We start from the raw sequence: 21,841 nt of genomic DNA, 5'->3' as shown, positions 1-21,841 counted from the left end.
CTGGATAATTCCAGCATCCACTCACTGCCCTCAATAAACCTGATTTCAAGAACTTCCAAAGTTTAGAAAGAGCAAATAAGAAGGCAATATATCTAAATAACAAATTAATAAAAGTCAAAGGTTAGTGATTTGTCAATACATACCATTCTATGACTGAAGCCTACTTGACTTTCATCCATGTTGGATGATCTAAGACTTGGGTTAAAAGAACCTTCCTGTTGGGGATGTTTTTTTTCTTTGATTGTGATATTAAATTTGATATTGCAACTTGATCATAATTTTGGGGTGAATTTCAAATCTTGATATTCAACTGATGGGGTCAAGCTGTAATCTGTGCTCTAGAGTTACATTGAAAAATACTTCAGGTAGAACCTGGCATTACCATTCAAATATTAACACATAACATCATTACACTGAGTAATGGCTAAAGTTTTCCCAGAAATTCCATAGGAAAATTTTATATCCTATCTGCCAGAAAGTTTTGGGTCTCCAAAAAAAAAAGTGGATATATTAAAATTACTATTCCATTGCCATCAGCAAATTTGCAGCCTCTCTTTGCAAATGGATTCCCATAGAGTCCACTGGCAGAGCAGGAATTTGCTGACATTCCACTGTGCTACCTGGCACAATTACCACAAGTTCATTCATTTGAAGGGTTGCTTTAGGGGTACCGGAAATAAAGGGAGGTGTATGGTACTGTATGTAACCTTAAAACATTCCTAAATAAAAATAACACCCTTAACTATTTATAAATGTTTAGGTATTAATTTATATTTTAAATGTTAAATACTTACATGATTTCTGATTTCTAAAAAGTATTTCATTATTAATAATGTTCTAACCGTAGAGTCATAGGGTAATGCAACATAGAAACTGGTCCTTCGGCCCAACTCATCAATGCTGACTGACTAGTCCGAGTCGGCAGTGTTTGGCACATATCCCACTAAATCAAGGGTTCCCAACCTGGGGTCCATAGACCCTTACTTAGTGATATTGGTCCATGGCAAAAAATAAGGTTGGCAACCTCTGCTCTTAAGTCTCTGATTCCTGATTGTCAGAGGGATTCAACAACAGTGAAAGATCAGATAGCATTTTCACGCTGCAAGCCTGCTGTCAAATGCTTCTAAACAAGTTTTAAAGATGGAGCTTGTTCATTGGGCCATTTACATTGCTGAAGGCACTACTGCCATCGTGAATGTCCCTACTTGCCACATTGACCATTGACCAAGCAAGGCCACTCAAGAAAATTGGAATATTGAAGCATTAGTGTGGAGTGAGTAAATGAGTGATTTAAGACCATAAGCTATAGGAGCATAATTAAGCCATTGTCTCATCGAGTCCACTCCAATGTTTCATCATGGCTCATGTATTTCCGTCTCAGCCCCAATCTCCTGCCTTTTCCCTGTGTCCCTTCATATTCTGCCTGACCAAGAATTGCTCAGTCTCGGCTTTAAATATAGTCACCTGTGGCAAAAGGTTCACCACTCACTGGCTAAAGAAATTCCTCCTCATCTCTATTATAAAAGGATACCCCTCTATTCTGAGGCTGTCCTCTGGTCTTATACTGTCCCACCATGGGAAACAGCCTCTTCACATCTACTCTATCATGGCCCTTCACCATTCGGTAGGTTTCAGTGAGGGCACCTCTCATTCTTCTAAATTCCAGTGAGTACAGACCCAGAGCCGTCAAACACTCCCCATATGATAAGCGTTTCCATCTCAGAACATCGTAAATAGTCTCCATGCATTAATTGTCTTATAATATTAGGTTTGAGTATTAGTGAACAATTAGTAATGGAAAATCTTAGACTCTGGAGGTTTTAACTAATGAAGCAGGAAATATATGAAAGAACATGTATTTTTATGATGCTTTTACTCTTTAAGAATCTCCCAAACTGTTTAACAACCATTACATATTTGTAACATGTGATCACTTTTGTAAGGAAAGGAAAGCAAAAAAAAAACAAATTATGACCAACAAATTCCTTTTATAACACCCAGTCTTTGTTGAGAACATTTAAGGGCTCTTGGTTTCCATTTGATCAAAAAGATGGCCCTTCCAGATTGTAATGTTAAATGGTCAGCTTACACTTTACAGTCATGGTTTCAATATCCATTCAGAAATCAGATGGCAGAGGGGAAGAAGCTGTTCCTGAAACATTTGGCGTGTGCCTTCGGGCTTCTGTACCTCCTTCTCGACAGTAACAAAAAGAAGAGAGCGTGTCCTGAGCGATGGGCGTCCTTCATGATGGATGCCACCTTTTTAAGGCATTGCTCCTTGAAGATGTCTTGGATACTATGGAGGCTAGTGCCCATGATGGAGCTGACTAATTTTACAACTCTCTGCAGCTTACTTCAATCCTGTGCAGTAGCTGCCCACCCCACCTCCTGACTATACCAGACGGTGATGCAGCCTGTCAGAATGCTTCCCATGGTATATCTGTAGAAATTTTTGAGTGCTTTAGGTGACATAGCAAATCTCCTCAAACTCCTAATGAAATATGCCCACTATCTTGTCTTTTTTATGACTGTATCAATATTTTCAGACCAGGTTGGGTCCTCAGCAATATTGACATCCAGGGACTTGAAAATGCTCACTTTCTCCACTTCTGATCCCTCTATGAGGACTGGTATGTGCTCCCTTGTCTTACCCTTCTGGAAGTCCACAATCAGCTCTTTACATAATAATAAAAATTGTGCATTACAGTAAGAAATATGCATATATTTTAAAAGTTGAATAAAATAAGTAGTATAAAAAGAGGGGGAAAAAAAGTGAGGTAGTGTTCATGGGTTCAATATTCATTCAGAAATCTGATGGCAGTGGGGAAAAAGCCATTCCTGAACTGTTTTGGAATCTTCCTATCCAATAAAAATTACCCATAATGTCAACATTAATTATTATGTTGGCGGCATCTCCCCATTCATTCCAGTGGGTGTTGGGCTTCATTAATATTCTACTTGCAAGCTACATGAGTAGACTATAAACCAGCACTATCTCAGATATTTGTGCAGTGAGGAAGCTAGCTTATAAATAGTATTCCAGCGCTAGGATGACATGAGTGTCAAAGAAAGGTGGGTGCTGTGAGGAGAGGTAGAACCTGAACTCATATAAGCCTATATTGTTATTGGACTCCAAAGGCTAATCCAAGCCTCATAAAAATAATATTCAACTACATTTTCTTGACTGATAGAAGTGAAGATAGCCATCATCAATATTAGTTGATAAATTTCTCTCAGCTTTGAGGCCCATTTGTGGTTCAGAACAGTTCAAAGTTGTAAACAAATTAAATTAATGGGTGTAACATTAATTGTCCTACTGTGATCTCAGGTAGAAAACAGATTTTGTTCCCACAAAGACACAAATGAGCAATTAAGATGGAGAGAAGTATTTTTGGCCTGTCAAAAAGTTGCAACAGGGCTATTTGTGGTCTCAAAATAATTTAACGATTTAACTTGCTTATGCAATAAAAGAATCCTCTATGTCATCTTTCCAAGGATTTAGGTCTCACTGTTTTATGCAGGAAGTGATGGATTGTCAATACTAATTACCTTTGTTGTATTGGGTTTTTGCAGTGATGGAGCCCCAGGGAGCCAGTTGGTTACTGATAAGTTTCGGATTGACTGGGATTCAGTACTTGTCAGCTCCGATAATGTCATCCTTGCTCGCTTTGATGGCCGAGGGAGTGGTTTTCAAGGGCTTAAAATTCTTCAGGATATCCATCGAAAGTTGGGAACAGTGGATGTTAAAGACCAAATTACAGCAGTGCAGTACGTATTTATAAGCCTATTCAATTTTCATTTTCTAGTTGTTTTCTGGTTCTTCTTAAGTGTCATTCTTTATCAGAAAAGAGATGTGTGATGAGAATCAATGTCTTTCCTTCTGATGAGTAGAAAATTTGATTGGATGCAACTCATTGCATTTCACTTTAAGGGCTCTTTATCTCACTATATCATGGCCTCAATATTTATTGCTAATATTTATATTTGAATTTACAGTTTGTTGTCTTCTGCACTCTGGTTGATCTTTCATTGATCCTGTAATGGCTACTATTCTATAGATTTGCTGAGTATGCCCACAGGAAAATGAATCTCAGGGTTGTATATGCTGACATATATGCACTTTGATATTAGAATTTATTCTTTGGACTGTGGGAGGAAACTGGAGCACCCAGAGGATGGTCACGGGGAGAACGTACAAACTCCTTACAGGCAGTGGTGGGAACCTGTACTGTAAAGTGTTGAGTTAACCACTGCACTTCTGTGCCACCATTTGAGAGCATTAATGTACGGCATTAGGGTGCAAGTCCATAGCTCCCTGAAATTGGCAACACAGTGACATAAGGTGGTTAAAAAAAGTATCTGGTATATTTGCCTTTATCAGTTGGGACATTGAGTATAAATGTTGGGAAGTTGCAGCTGTATAAAATTTTGGTTAGATAATATTTAAAGTAATTGTGTGCATTTGTAGTCACTGCCTTACAGGAAGGATTTAGCTCAGGGGTTCCCAACCTTTTTTCTGCCATGGATCAATACCATTAAGCAAGGAGTCTGTGGACCCCAGGTTGAGACTGTGGATAGTACAGAGAGGTGTTTCCTAGATTCAAGAGTATTAGCTAGAAAGAGAGGTTGTACAAACTTGTATTGTTTTCTCTGGAGTGTCAGCAGCTGAAGGATGACCTGATAGAGGTAAAGATAGGGTGGATTGTCAGAGTCACTTTTCCCCCTGGGTGGAAATTTCAAATGCTAGAAGGTATAGATTTAAATTGGAGAAGGGGATTAGGGGATCATGGTTAGTATAGACAGCATAGACTAAAAGACTGGTACTTTTACACTACTGTTCTAAATTCAGTATTCTATATAGACATTATTGCAAACATTTAATATAAGGCATTTCAGTTTCATGAAAATATTGGCAATGCCCAACAATTTTAGAAATTGTGGAAAGATGGGCTGGATTGTGGATAATTACCTTAATATAGAGGAGCTTTGGGGGAGATTAATCAAAATACAAAATTATGACCAAAGCCCAATAATGCTTTATAGCCAACAGGGATAGATTTTTGTTTAGCCCAAGAGTGATGGAACTTGCAATCTAAATGGATGATGGAGGCAAATATTCATTTAAAAAGTACTTCAATAAGATTCTGATTGCTGGAATTTTTCAAGTCTACAGACCAAGAATGGAGGAATAATATAAAACCAAATAACCTTCTCAACTGATAACGAAGCCAGTGATAAATTTCTATGATTTCATTAAGTGTATTTCTCTCTTTATTCATCATTGTTATTAAAGTTCATTGAATGCATTACAATGTCAAATTAATGTGGAAAAATGTTCACATAAATGTTTTTTAATTAACATTATTTCTTGTTATTTCAGATCATTATTAAAATTACCCTTTATTGATGCAAACAGAATAGCTGTTTATGGGAAGGTAAACTTAAAAATACTTCAATGTAACTAATTAAAATATTTTCAAAGTTGTGGTGAATTTTACTTTTAAAAAGAACAACAGTTAAAATATTTATTACTTCTGCAATACTTTCACTTATTTTTTGACTATTCTAAATACTACTTAACATGATAAATTATGAATATGTATTTGTTATACACTCTTATTTGTATATTAGAATTTATTTTGAGAATGTTGGTAGAAAAAGTTTTTTCTCACAGCACACTGCATTATAAAATAACAGGCTTTCTTTTCCTTTGGAAATATATAATGCTTCTTCAAAAATGTAAAAGCGATTTTTTGAATCCATGCTCCATTGGGTCAAAATATCTTGTAATTCGGAATATAATAATTGTACAAATTTTGCTGAAATTGTTCCAATTCTCCATTGAAACTTTTGTACCAACATCAATCAGATATAAACAATGGAAGGCGTTGTTCTTGAATCGTTGAGTATGAATCGTCATGCTCCTACATCTCCTCCCCAGTGGTAGTAACAAGAGGCCATGTCCTAGATGGTGAGAGTCCTTATTGATGGATGCTGTCCCTCTTGAGGCACCCCCTCTTGAAGATGGCCTTGATGGTGGGGAGCATTGTGCTCATGATGGAGTGGAGCATTGTGCTCATGATGGAGTTGGCTGGGTCAATAATCCTCTAATGCAGGACTTCCCAACCATTTTTACGCCCTGGACCTGGGAGTCCATGGACCTCAAATTGGGAACCCCTGCTGTAAGGTATCTGCAATCCTGTGCCTCAGAGCCTGCATATCACACTGTGATGCAGCCAGTCAGAATGCTCTTGACAGAACATCAATAGAAACTTGCAAGAGTCCTTGGTGACGTACCAAACCAGCTCAAACTCCTAATAAAGTAAAATGGCTAGCATGCCTTCTTCATGATTGCATCAATGTGTTGGGCTCAGGTTAGATCTGTTCTCATGTTGATGACCAGGAGCTTGTAGATTTTTACGGTTTACAGCAAACCACAGATCAGACAAATTATAATAAGTCATTAACTAGCAAGATAGAAATTGGGCAAATCGGTGTTTCCAAAAACCTGCAATTAAAAATCACACAAACTTTAAATCCCTCAACAGCCAAGGGAAATAATCACTACTAATTAAACTAGTAACAATTTTAGATTAAGCTAATTGACAAGTGAAGGTTGAGTTTGTTATATGTGCAAAAGTCTTTGGCACCCTAGATATTTTTATATAATTTCAGATGGTAGGGCCTTTACAGAGCTCTGATCACAACATCATTGAGGCTTTCTGGGATTACCTGGAGAGACAGAAACAAGGGAGACAGCCAAAGTCTGCAGAAGAACTGTGGCAAGTTCTGTAAGATTCTTAGAACAACCTTTCAGCCAATTTTCTTATAAAACTGCACAACAGTGTAACTGAGAGAAATGATGCAGACTTAAAGGGTGGTCACGCCAAATATTGATTTGATTTAGCTTTTTTTTACTGTTTACTTCTCTTTATGGTCATTTTTAATATTTAGAAACTTTTCAATTCATTATTTTTGAAAGCATCTTGGATTTACATAATTATTTTACATGTGCCTTAGACTTTTGCACAGTACTGTACTTATATGGAGAGCTGCAAAGAAAAAAACTTACTTGCAGCAGCATTACAGGCACATAGCATCAGATAAAAACATAAGCATTCAGTAATTTTTACAAGAAGGAACATAACTTAAACAAAAACATTAGTGCAAGGTGATTTATAGTGTTGCTAAACTGTAGTAATTTTTTGCCAGTTAGTTCACGAGCTGAATGATTGAAGGGAAGTAGTTATTGTGATAGAGTCATAGTGAAGGACAGCACAACAACAGGCCTCTTGGTCTATCTAGTCCATGCCAAAACCATTTAAACTGCCTACTCCCATCCACTTGAAGCAGGACCATTGCCCTCCATATCCCTACTGTTCATGTACCTATTGGAACTTCTCTTAAATATTGAAATTGAGCTTGCAAGAACCACTTGTGCTGGCAGCTCATTCCACACTTTTGTGACCCTCTGAGTTGTTGCATCTGGTGCTGTACCTCATGTCCATCAGTAGTTGTGAAAATGGCATGGTACAAATGGTGGTGATCTTTGACTTAGATGTTGTCTTCTTGAAGCTATGCCTCCTATAGATGCTACCAATGGTAGGGTCTGTCCATTGTGTGCCCATATTGCATTGGGCAGAGTCTACTACTCTCTGCAGCTTCTTGTGTTCCTATGCCTTTGAACTTCTGTTCCAGGTCATGGTGCAACCAGTCTAGATACTTTCAACAACACATCTGTTAAAGTATTTGGTGAGAAAATGAACCTCCCTAGTTTCCTAACGAAAGTGTGACAGCACCTTTCCTTTCTTATAACTGCATCTATGTACTGGGGCCAGGACAGGTCTTCTGATACATTAATGCCCAGGAATGTAAAACTGTTGATAGTCTCCTCTGTTAATCCCCTTAAATGCTTCATGGTTGCCCAGACCGTAGAAGCAAAGTGTTAAATATGTCCGTAAATATGCCGTCAGTTGGTCTGCACACATCTTTAGTACTTGGCCTGGTATTTCGTCTGGACCAGACACCTTTTCTAGATTCACCCTCCTGAAGGATACCCAGGCTTTGGCCTCAGGGACAGAGATAACAGGTCATAGTTATCCTTTTGGATCATTTATAATGTTTGACTTGTAAATCTTATACTTCTTATTTTAAAGGTAGCTTATCCTTTAATTCTTTCATACTTCTCTTCTAATATTTGTGCACCTGTAATGTTACTGTCACACTGTAATTTCTTTTGGGATCAATAAAGTACCAATCTATCTATCTAGCTATCTACTTGGATCCAGCCCGCACCTCACTTTTAACTCTGTGGGCTGATAATAGTTGCAGGCATGTTCTACGATTGTGTGGTTCTGAATCCAGTGTTGTAGCAGGTCAGTAAACTGGACCAGGCAAGGACCAGAGCTGGCAGCCAGCAACAGAAGGCAAGGCCCTGCTCACAGACGGTCCTGATGCTCTTTTGACTTTGATGCTAAGAAACACTTAGAACCAGTTGAAAAATGCAAATAATTTAAAATTGTTAAATAAAAGTTAGGTTAATGTTAATTTAAAACCAATCTCAACTTATAAATTAACAAATTTTTTAAAAAAACAAGCAGTATTCAGCTTTTTAGTGAAGGTTGATATCCCACTATGTCTGGTCCAGTAGCTCAGCCCACTGGATATAGCGCAGATTCAGAAGGGGATCCAACTTCCAACATCGTTCAGCATGCTAACTTGCACACAGTCATACAGACCTTCTTCACAGGATTAGCAACAAATCATGAGCATGATCCTGCCCAAAGTCTTTAAAAGTGATGACCACAAAGCTTCCAGGAAGGAAATATGTTACCATTACTATCCTGAATATTGTATTGAGCTATTCTATAATTCTCATCTGTATACTATTCCACTCACACAGAAACAAAATTATTTAATCACAATTTCTATTATGATTTTAAGTATAGATATACCAAAATAAGCAAAGTCTGGATGCTTTATGACTGAGGTGAACTGCTTTGTAAATTAAAAATAATACGTAAAATATTTTGAGTGGTTATAACAAATAATGGGTCTACATTCAACTGTTACTATAGCTATAATAACTATATTATAATTTATAACATGAGCGAGGGTAGAAAAACTGATATGGTAAATTAGACATCCATTAAGTCACCAGAAAAAAAATTACTGGGGTGTGTGAAGGCTGGCAGTTTTATTTCACAAAGACAATATTTGTGTTAATAATAGAACATTTAAAATCCATATTGAGATTTTAATTTACTTTGACAGGCATATGGAGGCTATGTCACAGCAATGATCCTTAGTTCTACAGAGAGAATCTTCAAATGTGGTGTTGCTGTGGCACCAATCACAGACTGGAAATTATATGGTGAGTATACAAAAAACATATTGCAGATCCTTTCACATAAGCATTGGCATTCTGGTAAGTAGTATTTCAGTGTTGTGAAGTGCAAATTTCACTACAGTCAATGCCAACAAGGAGAAATAATCAGACATTTATAAATAAGAGAATGTTGGCAGTTGCTGGAAATTCAAGGCAACACGCACAAAATGCTGGAGGAACTCAGCAGGTCAGGCAGCATTTATGGAAATGAATAAACACGAGAGATTCTGCAGATGCTGGCAATCCAAAGCAACATACACAAAATACAGGAGGAATCCTGACCTCTGCCCTTTCTGAACATCAGCTGCTCTAATTGTAAAGTCTAGTTACCCAAAAAGATAATGTACAGAAAAATAATTCACAGTGCTCACTTTTTAATGAAACATTGTGCTTTAATCTCTTTGTTGGCCACTAAATATTTCATTCAGCTTTGAACAGGACATACACAAGGGAATGTATGAAGTTACATGGACAAAAAGGAACTTAGATAATGTGGAGTTTATTGGGCATTTTTGTTCAAACATTTTTTTGAACAAGTGATTGAGGTGATGATATAGATGTATGCAAGGTAGAGTTTGTCATACTATGAATTTAGTAATCATTGTATCATTGCTTCTACTTCTAGAAAAAGCTGAATGTTCATGAGAAATTCTGATGCCAGACATTTATTATCTTCCTCTTTGTCAGTAATTGTTGAGCTGGCATTACATTTGATGATATATTTAACAGTTCACTCTAAATTCGGTCAGAAGTTATTCATTGAAATTAAACCAAATTTCTCAGTGGGACACTCATCACTCTAATCAAACCAAGTTATATTGCCCTCTGCTTTCCTTGCCATGCCACTTCAGCTGACAACTCAATAGCATTGATATTACCTTTGAACTTAATTTTCAATTTAAGTAATGGGTCAGAGATGTTAGAATTTTAAAGGTAGGTTCCAATGAATTTCTCTCCACTTTGTTGATATTTTTATTGTTAGTATTCATCGTGCATCGAGGAGAGCAACTAAAATCAAACTCCATTCTGCAACTATTCAGTAAGATATTAAACATGACAACAGTGGAGAATAAATTATAAATACCACAATAACTGTACCATGGTGTACTGATTAACATGGGGCAAGGTAACTGGATTACTGTAAGTCCTGCGAAATTGGTCTATTGCTTTTATCCTAACTCACTCAGTATTTGGTTATATCATTATTGACAAAGTAACTAGAACAGACAGACATACTTTATTGATACTAAGCTTGACATACTAGTCAAGCTTAGAGGCAAAAAACAAACCATGAACAAGGTTTCAGATTCAGATTTATCTTTACCATGCACATCGAAACCAACAGTGAAATTCATCATTTCCATTACAGACAGACAGATATACTTTATTGATCCCGAGGGGAAATTGGGTTTCGTTACAGCCACACCAACCAAGAATAGTGAAGAAATATAGCAATATAAAACCATAAATAATTATAAGTTAATCATGTCAAGTGGAAATAAGTCCAGGACCAGCCTATTGGCTCAGGGTGTTACATCTCGGTGCAGAAGTGCAGGTACCTAAAGAAGAGTGAAACTTTCATCTGCTATAGAACATCACAATGGAGTCACAAACACTATAGCACAGAAACAGACCCTTCGGCCCATCCACTCCATGCCCAACTGAGGGGGAGTCAGATAGTAAATTGTTTTACATTAACTAATGCACATGAAGACAGTTTGCAAATGTGGATTAAATTGATTTTCTTTTTCCCCTCTCCATGCAGCGTCTGCATTCACAGAACGATACCTTGGATTGCCGTCACGAGATGTAAATGTTTATCAAGTGAGTTCAGGAAGAGAAATGGACAGGAACCAAGTTGTTCGTTTTATAAAGATTGAATTTCAAGCTGCTTTCTGTCCACAATCAAAAAGTGTCATCAAAATTTAGGCAATAAGCCCCATTTGTTCTTCCATGTCCCAGTAACTTAACACTGGACTGCTCCTGGTTAGTCCATTCCTACCTATGCATACAAATTGTCATGGTACGATGGCTGTGATGGATAAAAATAATCATTCTTATCCATCCCAGCTTCCATTAAGAAATTTGTAATTGCATCCACAACACCAACATAAAGGGTTACAATTCCTCTAATAGGATGATATGAGACGCCTATAGGTATTTTATTGTTTAGACTAGGTGATCCCAGCCTGGGGTCCAGTGACAGCTCGGTTAATGGTAGGAGTCCATGGCATAAAAATGGTTGGTAGCCCCTGGTGTTGATTATAGATTCCCTCTTGATAAATATGATCCACCAAACCATCTGAACGTATGTATTACGCCACAATCCTCTAAGTAGGTCAGGGCTGGGAAAGGTTTCAATGGGGAAGCAGAAGCCATGTGCCACTAAAGTACCAACTCAAAAGGGGGAACGCTCCCTAATTTATTTTTCACAGCATATTCCATTCTAATCCTTATTATATGATCTGCAATCATAACAAAGTAGAAATGTATTTCTCTACTCTATATGGCAGATGAGGAATGTACAAACAGGAGTTAAACTCCACCTCTGAAATTCAATATCATTAGCTTTAGAACCAAATTTAAAAAGGATAAGTTTAATGTGCATATATTATTACTTCACACATGGATCAGAATTTCTATCCCACTGTGATTAAAATTCATATTACCAATCATATTCTGATTTCTTGCAGGAGTCGAGTGTCCTACAAAATTCCAATGAAATGAAAGATGTAAATTTTCTGATCATACATGGGACAGCTGATGGTAAGACACCATATATTGCTCACAATTGAGCATATCTCTTAGTTAAGTTATTAAACATTCTGCATTCTCTGGTCCCCACTCCGACCTTTAACCTCTGCTCACCTGCCTGTTACTTCCCCCAGGTCCCCTCCTCCTTCCCTTTCTCCTGTGCTGTACTCTCTCTCCAATCAGATTCCTTCTTCTCTAGCCCTTGATCTTCCCCATCCTCATGGCCTCACCAATCACCTACCTTCCAGCTAGCCCCCTTCTCCTACCACCACTTTTTTATTCTGGCATTTTCACCCTTCCTTCTCAGCCCAAAACGTTGACTATCTATTCATTACCATAGATGCTGCCTTACCTGAGTTCCTTCAGCATTTTGTATGGATTGCTTTGGACTTACAGCATCTGCACACTTTCTTGTGTTTAAAATTTGAAATATTTCTAGCCTTCCTTTCCAAATGATGTTGTTAATGCCTGTGTCCAAGCTTTTGTTTGTTGAAGGCATAGCTTGTTTGGTGCCCAAACAGCATGTATCTTTATTGCATTTGGAGTCATCGTAAATAAACCAGTACCCATATGGCCCTCATCACACATCTTATCTGGATCCAAAATTATTTTGGGCTTGGAAAGTTACTCTCTCTCAAACAAGGACAACTAGAAGCAATGTAATTATATCTCAAAGAACATTCAAAGGTTGTGAGGAAAATTTTTGAGGTAGCAGGGGACAAAACATTTGGAGGGAACAGGGTTGATAATTCTAGATGACATGCACCTTGAAAGATTATATTAACGTTAAAGGAACAAAAAGAACATTGAGAGGATGTTTCCTTTTGTGAGGGGGTGGGAAGCTAGGTACAGCCTCAGAATAGAGATATGTCCCTTTCCAACAGAGATGATGAAGAATTTCTTTGGCCAGAGGGTGATAGTAAGGACATTAAAGGGTACAGAGAGAGAAGGAAGAAGAATGTTGAGAGGGATAATAAATAACCCATGATGGATGGTGGAGCAATACATGTCTAATGATCTTATGGTATAAAAATGTCTGTTGAGATGTAATCCTTTAATGGAAGCTTTAAGAGGCACCATGCAGGAGGTTTTGCTGAGAGAAGGTGATGTGTATATTAGTATAAAAGAGTTGATCACAGTTCTGGTGGTGAAAGTCTACTAGCAAGTAATGGTCTAGACTTTCCTCCAATATCCCTCCTGTTTTACAGTATTAAATAAAGCTAAATTGGTGCTTCAAGACTATTGCACCACTGATTACAAACCATTAGAAAAGCTTCCTGATTGCCCTACTGAGATCCAAGATAAAAGTCCTAGTGGAAGACCAATCTGTCTTATTTTAATGGATTGAAAACTACACATATAATCTCTCCAACCTAATTCCCCATCTTCCAGATACTCAAGCTATACAAATCATTAGTACCATTATATGAAATGAAAGGAGTGAAGAAAACTATTCCTGAAGTGGATGTTTGAAGTGGCTGTTTTGTACAAGTTCCCTGAAACCTCGTATTATTTTATCTGTATATTAGCTCTATATGCAGCTAAATGTAATTACTTAAAGCAACCTTGAATTACTAAATTAAAAAAACTATATCCTTATATTATGAAGAACATGACATTGACAAAAAGGGAACTTTTGTAAAACTGGAGATTTGAGGAAAATTTGAACATATAAGATTTGTAATTTAACCCTTCCAGGGCAACAATGTTCATATCATCCATTCGTAAATAGCTTTGCTACTAGAATCTCCTTGGTTGCAATAAATGACTTTTTCCAAGTTAGCCACAAGAGCATAATTGCTTTTCATTTATAATTCAAGTTTGCTTTCTTCATAACTACACCAAGTAGGTCACCAATATTTTATTGAAGTAAGTAAACTTGAATTCTAAATTATGCCCTTATGTCAATCATAAGCTCGAGAAAGTCTGCAGACAATGGAAATCCAAAGCAACACACACAAAATGTTGTAGGAACACAGCAGGTCAGGCAGCATCTATGGAAATAAATGAAGAGTCAACTTTTTGGGCCGAGACCCTTCTTCAGGACTGAGGCAGAAGGGGGAAGATGCCACCATAAAAAAGTAGGTGGATAGGGGGAGGAGAAGGAATTTAGCTAGAAGCTGATAGGTGAAGCCAGGTGGGAGGGAAAAGTCTAGGGCTGAAGAGGAAGGAATCTGATAGCAGAGGAGAGTGGACCATAGGAGAAAGAGAAGGAGAAAGAGATCCAAGGGGAGATGATAGGAAGGTAAGAAGAAGTACAAGGGAATAGACTGTGGGGGGAGAGGATTTGTTTACCAGAAAAAGAAACTGATTTTCATGCCATCAGGTTGGAGGCTACCCAGATGTAATATAAGGTGCTGCTCCTCCACCCTGAGGGTGGCCTCATCGTGATACAAGAGGTGGCCATCGACCGACATATGCCCTTATGTTATGAAAAATAGAAAATGAAATTGATTAAACAGCTTGAGAGGTATTCATCAGTTTTCATTCATTAACTTGCGGCTATATGATGAATGTCCAAGTAACAATTACCATACAACTGCAGTTTTATAAATTCTAGTGCTGGGAAGGAAATGGCTGCTCATTTCCCACTGAAAATATCTGCATATGTGTGGCTAACTTCATGAAAAGAATCATTAAGAAAAATGTTTAGCTTTGTAAGGCAGCACCTACTCTTAAAAAATAGTTTGAGTGAAATTATTCTTAAGGAACAATATACGGCTTTCATCAATGTGTTCTTAAGTTGCCCTCTTCCATTGTTCCACAAATCTATGAGCTGAAGAACTCAATTTTTCTTTGTGGTGTGTGAGCTTCACTGACAATGCCAGCTTTGCAGAATGCAGACGGGCCCGATGGAGTACCTGGTAAGGCTCTGAAAACCCAGCAACTGAAAACTAAGCAACTAGCAGGAGTATTCAAGGACATTTTCAACCTCTCACTGCAATGGGCAGAAGTTTCCACTTGTTTCAAAAAGGCAACAATTGTACCAGTGCCTAAGAAGAATAATGTGGGCTGCCTTAATGACTATCGCCCGGTAGCACTCACATCGACAGTGATAAAATGCTTTGAGACTTTGGTTATGACTAGACTGAACTCCTGCCTCAGCAAGGACCTGGACCCATTGCAATTTGCCTATCGCCACAATAGGTCAACGGCAGATCCAATCTCAATGGCTCTTCACACGGCTTTAGACCACCTGGACAACATAAACACCTACGTCAGGATGCTGTTCATTGACTATGACTATGGCTATTTAATACCATCATTCCCACAATCCTGACTGAGAAGTTGTAGAACCCGGGCCTCTGTACCTCCCTCTGCAAATGGATCCTCAACTTCCTAACTGGAAGACCACAATCTGTGCGGATTGGTGATAATATCTCCTCCTCGCTGATGATCAACACTGGTGCACCTCAGGGGTGTGTGCTTAACCCACTGCTCTACTCTCTGTATACACATGACTGAGTGGCTAGGCATAGCTCAAATACCATCTATAAATTTACTGACGATACAACCATTGTTGGTAGAATCTCAGATGGTGACGAGAGGGCATACAGGAGTGAGATATGCCAACTAGTGGACTGGTGCCACAGCAGCAACCTGGCACTCAACATCAGTAAGATGAAAGAGCTGATTGTGGACCTCAGGAAGGATAAGACGAAGGAACACACACCAACCCTCATAGAGGGATCAGATGTAGAGAGAGCGAGCAGCTTCAAATTCCTGGGTGTCAAGATCTCTGAGGATCCCAACATATCAATGTAGTTATAAAGAAGGCAAGACAGCGGCTATACTTTATTAGGAGTTTGAAGAGATTTGGGATGTCAACAAATACACTCTAAAACTTCTACAGTTGTACCGTGGAGAGCATTCTAACAGGCTGCATCACTGTCTGGTATGGAGGGGCTACTGCACAGGACCAAAAGAAGCTGCAGAGCATTGTAAATCAAGTCAGCTCCATCTTGGGCACTAGCCTACAAAGTACCCAGGACATCTTTAGGGAGCGGTGTTTGAGAAAAGCAGCGTCCATTATTAAGGACCTCCAGCATCCAGGACATGCCCTTTTCTCACTGTTACCATCAGGTAGGAGATACAGAAGTCTGAAGACACACACTCGGCGATTCATGAAAAGTGAGGGAGGAGATTGCTGAACCTCTGGCGATGATCTTTGCATCATCAATGGGGACAGGACAGGTTCCGGAGGATTGGAGGGTTGTGGATGTTGTTCTCTTATTCAAGAAAAGGAGTAGGGATAGCCCAGGAAATTATCGGCCAGTGAGTCTTACTTCAGTGGTTGGTAAGTTGATGGAGAAGATCCTGAGAGGCAAGATTTATGAACATTTGGAGAGGCATAATATGATTAGGAATAGTCAGCATGGCTTTGTCAAAGGCAAGTCGTGCCTTACGAGCCCGACTGAATTTTTTGAGGATGTGACTAAACACATTGATGAAGGTAAAGCAGTAGATGTAGTGTATATGGCTTTCAGCAAGGCATTTGATAAGATACCCCATGCAAGGCTTATTGATAAAGTAAGGAAGCAAGAGATCCAAGGGGACATTGCTTTGTGGATCCAGAACTGGCTTGCCCACAGAAGGCAAAAAGTGGTTGTAGATGGATCCTATTCTGTGTGGAGGTCAGTCACCAGTGGTGTGCCTCAGGGATCTGTTCTGGGACTCTTACTCTTCATGATTTTTATAAATGATCTGGATGAAGAAGTGGAGGGATGGGTTAGTAAATTTGCTGATGACACAAAGGTTGGGGGTGTTGTGGATAGCGTGGAGAGCTGTTGGAGGTTACAGCAGGACATCGATAGGATGAAAAACTGGGCTGAGAAGTGACAGGTGGAGTTCAACCCAGATAAGTGTGAGGTGGTTCATTTTGGTAGGTCAAATATGATGGCAGAATATAGTATTAATGGTAAGACTCTTGGCAGTGTGGAGGATCAGAGTGATCTTGGGATCAGAGTCCATACGACACTCAAAGCTACTATGCAGGTTGACTCTGTGGTTAAGAAGGCATATGGTGCATTGGCCTTCATCAATCTTGGGACTGAGTTTAGAAACCGAGAGGTAATATTGCAGCTATGTAGGACCCTGGTCAGACCCCACTTGGAGTACTGTGCTCAGTTCCGGTCACCTCACTACAGGAAGGATGTGGAAGCCATAGAAAGGGTGCAGAGGAGATTTACAAGGATGTTGCCTGGATTGGGGAGCATGCTTTATGAGAATAGGTTGAGTGAACTCGGCCTTCTCTCCTTGGAGTGACAGAGGATGAGAGGTGACCTGATAGAGGTGTATAAGATGATGAGAGGCATTGATCGTGTGGATAGTCAGAGGCTTTTTGCCGGGGCTGAAATGGTTGCAGCAAGAGGACACAGGTTTAAGATGCTGGGGAGTAGGTACAGAGCAGATGTCAGGGTTAGGTTTTTTACTCAGAGAGTGGGGAGTGTGTGGAATGGGCTGCCGGCAAAGGTGGTGGAGGCAGATATGATAGGGTCTTTTAAGAGACTCCTGGATAGGTACATGGAGCTTAGTAAAATAGAGGGCTATGGGTAACCCTAGATAATTTCTGAAGGACATGTTCAGCACAGCTTTGTGGGCCGAAGGGCCTGTATTGTGCTATAGGCTTTCTATGTTTCTATAACTATTCCAAATTTTAATTGTAGCTCAGTTCTGCCATTTATTCAACAGTTTCGTATCATTGTATATTTTTCTAATATCAAATTATACATTCCTAAGCCCAAAGTCATTAATGTTTGTAAGGGACAACAGTTCTGACCGTTGTGGAACAGTACTAACCATTCTGCTCCAATCTGAATAATTAATAAATATTTTCATCTTTGAAGTATACTATCCAGCTAATTGCACTGCATTAGATTTCTCTTCAAAATCAGCAAAACAGGGTACAATTGGCAGTGCTGTCAAGTTTCATTTATTTAGCAATCAAGAGAAAATTTGCAGTTGCTGGAAATCCAAGCAACATACACAAAACACTGGAGGAACTCAGCAGGCCAGGCAGCATCTATAGAAATGAATAAGCATTTGATATTTCAGGCTGAGACCCTTCATCGGGACTGGAGAAAAAAAGATGAGAAGTCAGTGTAATAAGGTCAGGAAGGGGAGGAAGATAGTAGGCGATAGGTGAAACCAAGAAAGAGGGAGGGGTGAAATAAAGAGCTGGGATGATAATTGGTCAAAGAGATAAAGAAATGGAAAAGGGGGAATCTGATAGGGGAGGACAAAAGAGCATGGAAGGAAGAGAATGTGGTGGTGCACCAGAGGGTGGTGATGGGCAGGTAAGGAGATAAGGTGAGAGGAAAATGGAAATGGGGATTGGTGAAGATGGGGGAGCAGGGGGGTGGCATTTACCGGAAGTTCATGAAATTGATGGTCATGCTATCAGGTTGGAGGCTGCCCAGACGGACTATAAGGTGTTACTGCTCCAATCTGAGTGACCCGCAGCAGTAAAGGAGGAGGCCATGGACTAACATATCAAAATCAGAATAGGAAGGAGAATTAAAATGGGTGGCCACTGGGAGATCGTGCTTTTTTCAGGTGGACGGAGCATAGGTGCTCAGCGAAGGTGTTTTCCAATCTACGTTGGGTTTCACCGATATAAATGACCCCAACTGACTCACAGGTGAAGTGTTGACTCACCTGGAAGGACCGTTTGAGGCTCTGAATTGGAGAGAGGTAAGAAGTGTAGGGGCAGGTGTGGCACTTATCCTTGCAAACAGAACAAGCGCCAGGAGGGCTCTTTATTATTTAACAATGCTCAAATTGGATTTTAGGTTTTGCCAAAACTAATTGAGTCTTAACTTTACATCAGCTTTGATCCAAATATTAATAAGAAATTAATTTAACATACAAGGTAAGAATCAGGCATCAAGGCAGTAGTGGACCAAATATTACATTAGAAAGCATTAGTAAAATTCAATTCTGACCTCTGAGGGGGAAGGCATTCCACACCAGGAATCAAATGTATACAAAAAGAAAATGGCTGAGCTGGTGGGAAGACATCAATAACTTAGGAACTACTTCATCAATATTAGAAACATATTTAGGCTCAGAATTTGCTAAAATAGCAAGTCAGATGAAGGGGTTATCGTTCCTGAAACCTTCACTAGTCAGGAGTTTGACAGAATACTTACAATTTGCCTGAATTAGCACAGTTACAATATTACTCAAACACTTGGCACTCTTTCAGACAAAGCTGCTGCCTTGAGTGATATAGTATCAACTGTTTCCACAACCAGTGGACAGCAGCCTTAATGTGTACTACCTGCCAAGTGAAACTTTGATGCCCCATATGATAGCATCTCTCAAATCCACAATCTCTTGCTAGCAAGCAGCAGAACAGTGTCAGATGTTTTAGAATATCATGACCTGCTATTTTCTTCAACTGTCACAACCATCTTTGGTTGGAAATAGGTTGCCCTTCTAACCCTGCAACACATTGCTCAATAACACTCTGCTCATACTTTATCAGAAAGACTGCTGTGTTACACAAAATACTCCACCACCTTTCTCTTTCACATTGACTGGATAGATTGAGTATTTCTTCAGGTACTTTGTCCACTGCATAAATCAAGAGGGAAGTGCCTGGAGAGATGGAAAACAAGGGCACGTTTCTGTAACCTGCACAATTCTGCCCAGTGAACCAGCAAACGATGTTTGCTGAACTAAGGTGGGTAAGATTACACACGGTCTTCAGCTTGAACCAGCTAGGGGATTAAAAGACTCAGAACTTTTAAAACATTCAACAGATTTATGTCTATCTCAGTAACTTCGATAATTTAATAAATGTTAAAGTTATGTATAATTAAATTAGGTTCATTAAAATCAATTTTATTAGCTGCAGTAAAATCAATCAGCTTTGATTAATTATTAATAAAAATATTTTATTTTGCTTTATTGCAGCAAATGTACATTTTCAGCACACAGCAGAGCTGATACAACACTTGATGAAAGCTGAAAGAAACTACACTATGCAGGTATCATGTTTATAATACTTGTATGCTTATATTAGGAGAATAATGTTCAGTAGTTTTTCTTGTAATTTATTTTTTATTGAAGTTCATCAACAAACATTTCCATAAGATGTATTTCAGACATTGTACATATATATCATATAATCATATATATCACAAATCTCTACAAAGTATTTATCTGAGGTATACACTTATAGAAAAGAGTGGAAAGAAAAAACAAGCAAAAGGAAAGAACAATGTACAAGTAGGGAGTGATCTTTTTTTTTAACAACAGATTCATTGATTTCTGAGAATAAAATCAGGCCTATGAGGCATTATGTAGTTAAACCATTTTCCCCAGTATGAATCAAATTGTTCCAGCTTATGATTAACAGATGCTGTTATCTTCTCCATTTTGTAAATGTCTATTGTAATTTCCATCCATGTGTTTAAAGTTGGGCTCTTCTGTGATAACCATTTCCTAGTAAGAGTCTTTTTACCAGCCTCCAACAGTATAGTCATTAAATATTTATCTCTTTTCAACCATTCTTGAGGTATATATCCAAAATATATGGTCTTACTCTCTAAGGGTATTCCATATTTAAAGATGTCTTGTAGGGCATTGTGTATCCCCCTCCAATAGTTTTTGATAACAGGGCAGTCCCAAAAAATATGATAATGATTTGCATTTTGATTCCACAATTTCTCCAGCAAACTGGGAGGTTACTATCATAATGGGATTTCTGAGAGGGTGTAATAAAATATCTTATCAAGTTTTTCCATCCAAATTCCCTCCATTTCTGTGAACTGGTACACTTCCATTGACATCTCCAAATTGTTGTCCATTCTTCCTCAGATATAATTATCCCTCCTTCCTTCTCCCATTTTGTTTTAATGTATGAAGTCGAATGTGTTTTAAGATTTGACAACCCCTTATACTTGCTTGAAATTATTCTACTACCATTATCTGAATGATATGCTTTTCTAAATTGCTCTATCAAGCATGTACTTGCCTTGGTTACATTTTTAAGCGTCTTATTAACATATTGCCGCATCTGTAAATACCGATAAAAATCTTGTTTTTCTAGTAAGTGTTTCTCTTTAAGCATTTCAAAACTGAACAGTGTTCCTTCTTTCATTATGTTGCAAAGAACTGTTATTCCTTTAGTTGTCCAGTCCTTAAATCTAGCATCCAATTTATTTGGTCTAAAATCTGAATCATATGCACACCATGTAAGAATTGCAATATCTCCCTCTAGATGATATTCTTTTATAGTAGTTTTCCATATTTTAAGAGTCAATTTCACCCATGGGTTATCAATAGTATTTATGTACCTTTGCAGGTTGTTATCAGCCAAAATTGCTTGTATGGGGATGGGAAGTACCTGCTCCTCAATGTTTTTCCATTGAGTGTCATATGATGGGTTGCACCAACATATCACAGCTCTCAACTGTGCTGCAAAATAATAATCTCTAAGAGAAGGTAGGCCCCATCCCCCCTTTTCCTTTGCTAATTGCAAAGTTTTGAGATGAACTCTAGGGCTTTTACCCTACCAAATATACCTTGATAACATCTTGTTCCATTCATTGAGTTGATTTTGATTAATCTCTATTGGTAGGGTCTGAAAGAGATATAACAGTCTGGGCAGTATATTCATTTTAATAGACTTAATCCTTGAACTGAGACTGAAAAAAGGAGTCAGGTTCCATCTTGCCACATCTTCCTTAA

The 21,841-nt window shown here is 38.5% G+C and overlaps 1 protein-coding gene and 1 long non-coding RNA gene across 4 annotated transcripts in view; one reads left to right on the top strand and one right to left on the bottom strand.

Moving 5' to 3' along the window:
• The window catches only part of LOC140728601 (inactive dipeptidyl peptidase 10-like), a 1,645,453-nt gene that overhangs the window by 1,620,305 nt on the left and 3,307 nt on the right, over positions 1-21,841 (top strand). For both annotated transcript variants that reach the window (XM_073047583.1, XM_073047584.1), the window contains exons 20-25: positions 3,574-3,768; positions 5,381-5,435; positions 9,274-9,373; positions 11,154-11,212; positions 12,082-12,154; positions 20,063-20,136. In XM_073047583.1, coding sequence (XP_072903684.1) covers positions 3,574-3,768; positions 5,381-5,435; positions 9,274-9,373; positions 11,154-11,212; positions 12,082-12,154; positions 20,063-20,136 — 556 coding nt within the window. The remainder of the gene's footprint in view (positions 1-3,573; positions 3,769-5,380; positions 5,436-9,273; positions 9,374-11,153; positions 11,213-12,081; positions 12,155-20,062; positions 20,137-21,841) is intronic.
• Positions 5,259-21,841, bottom strand: part of LOC140728602 (uncharacterized) — a 68,115-nt gene continuing 51,532 nt past the window's right edge. For both annotated transcript variants that reach the window (XR_012099115.1, XR_012099114.1), the window contains one exon: positions 5,259-6,508. This is a non-coding gene — a long non-coding RNA (uncharacterized lncRNA). The remainder of the gene's footprint in view (positions 6,509-21,841) is intronic.

The sequence above is a fragment of the Hemitrygon akajei genome, chromosome 5, assembly GCF_048418815.1.
Source record: "Hemitrygon akajei chromosome 5, sHemAka1.3, whole genome shotgun sequence".
NCBI lineage: Eukaryota > Metazoa > Chordata > Chondrichthyes > Myliobatiformes > Dasyatidae > Hemitrygon > Hemitrygon akajei.
Note: the sequence above shows the minus strand (reverse complement) of the source record. Positions and strands in the feature narration are given on the sequence as shown.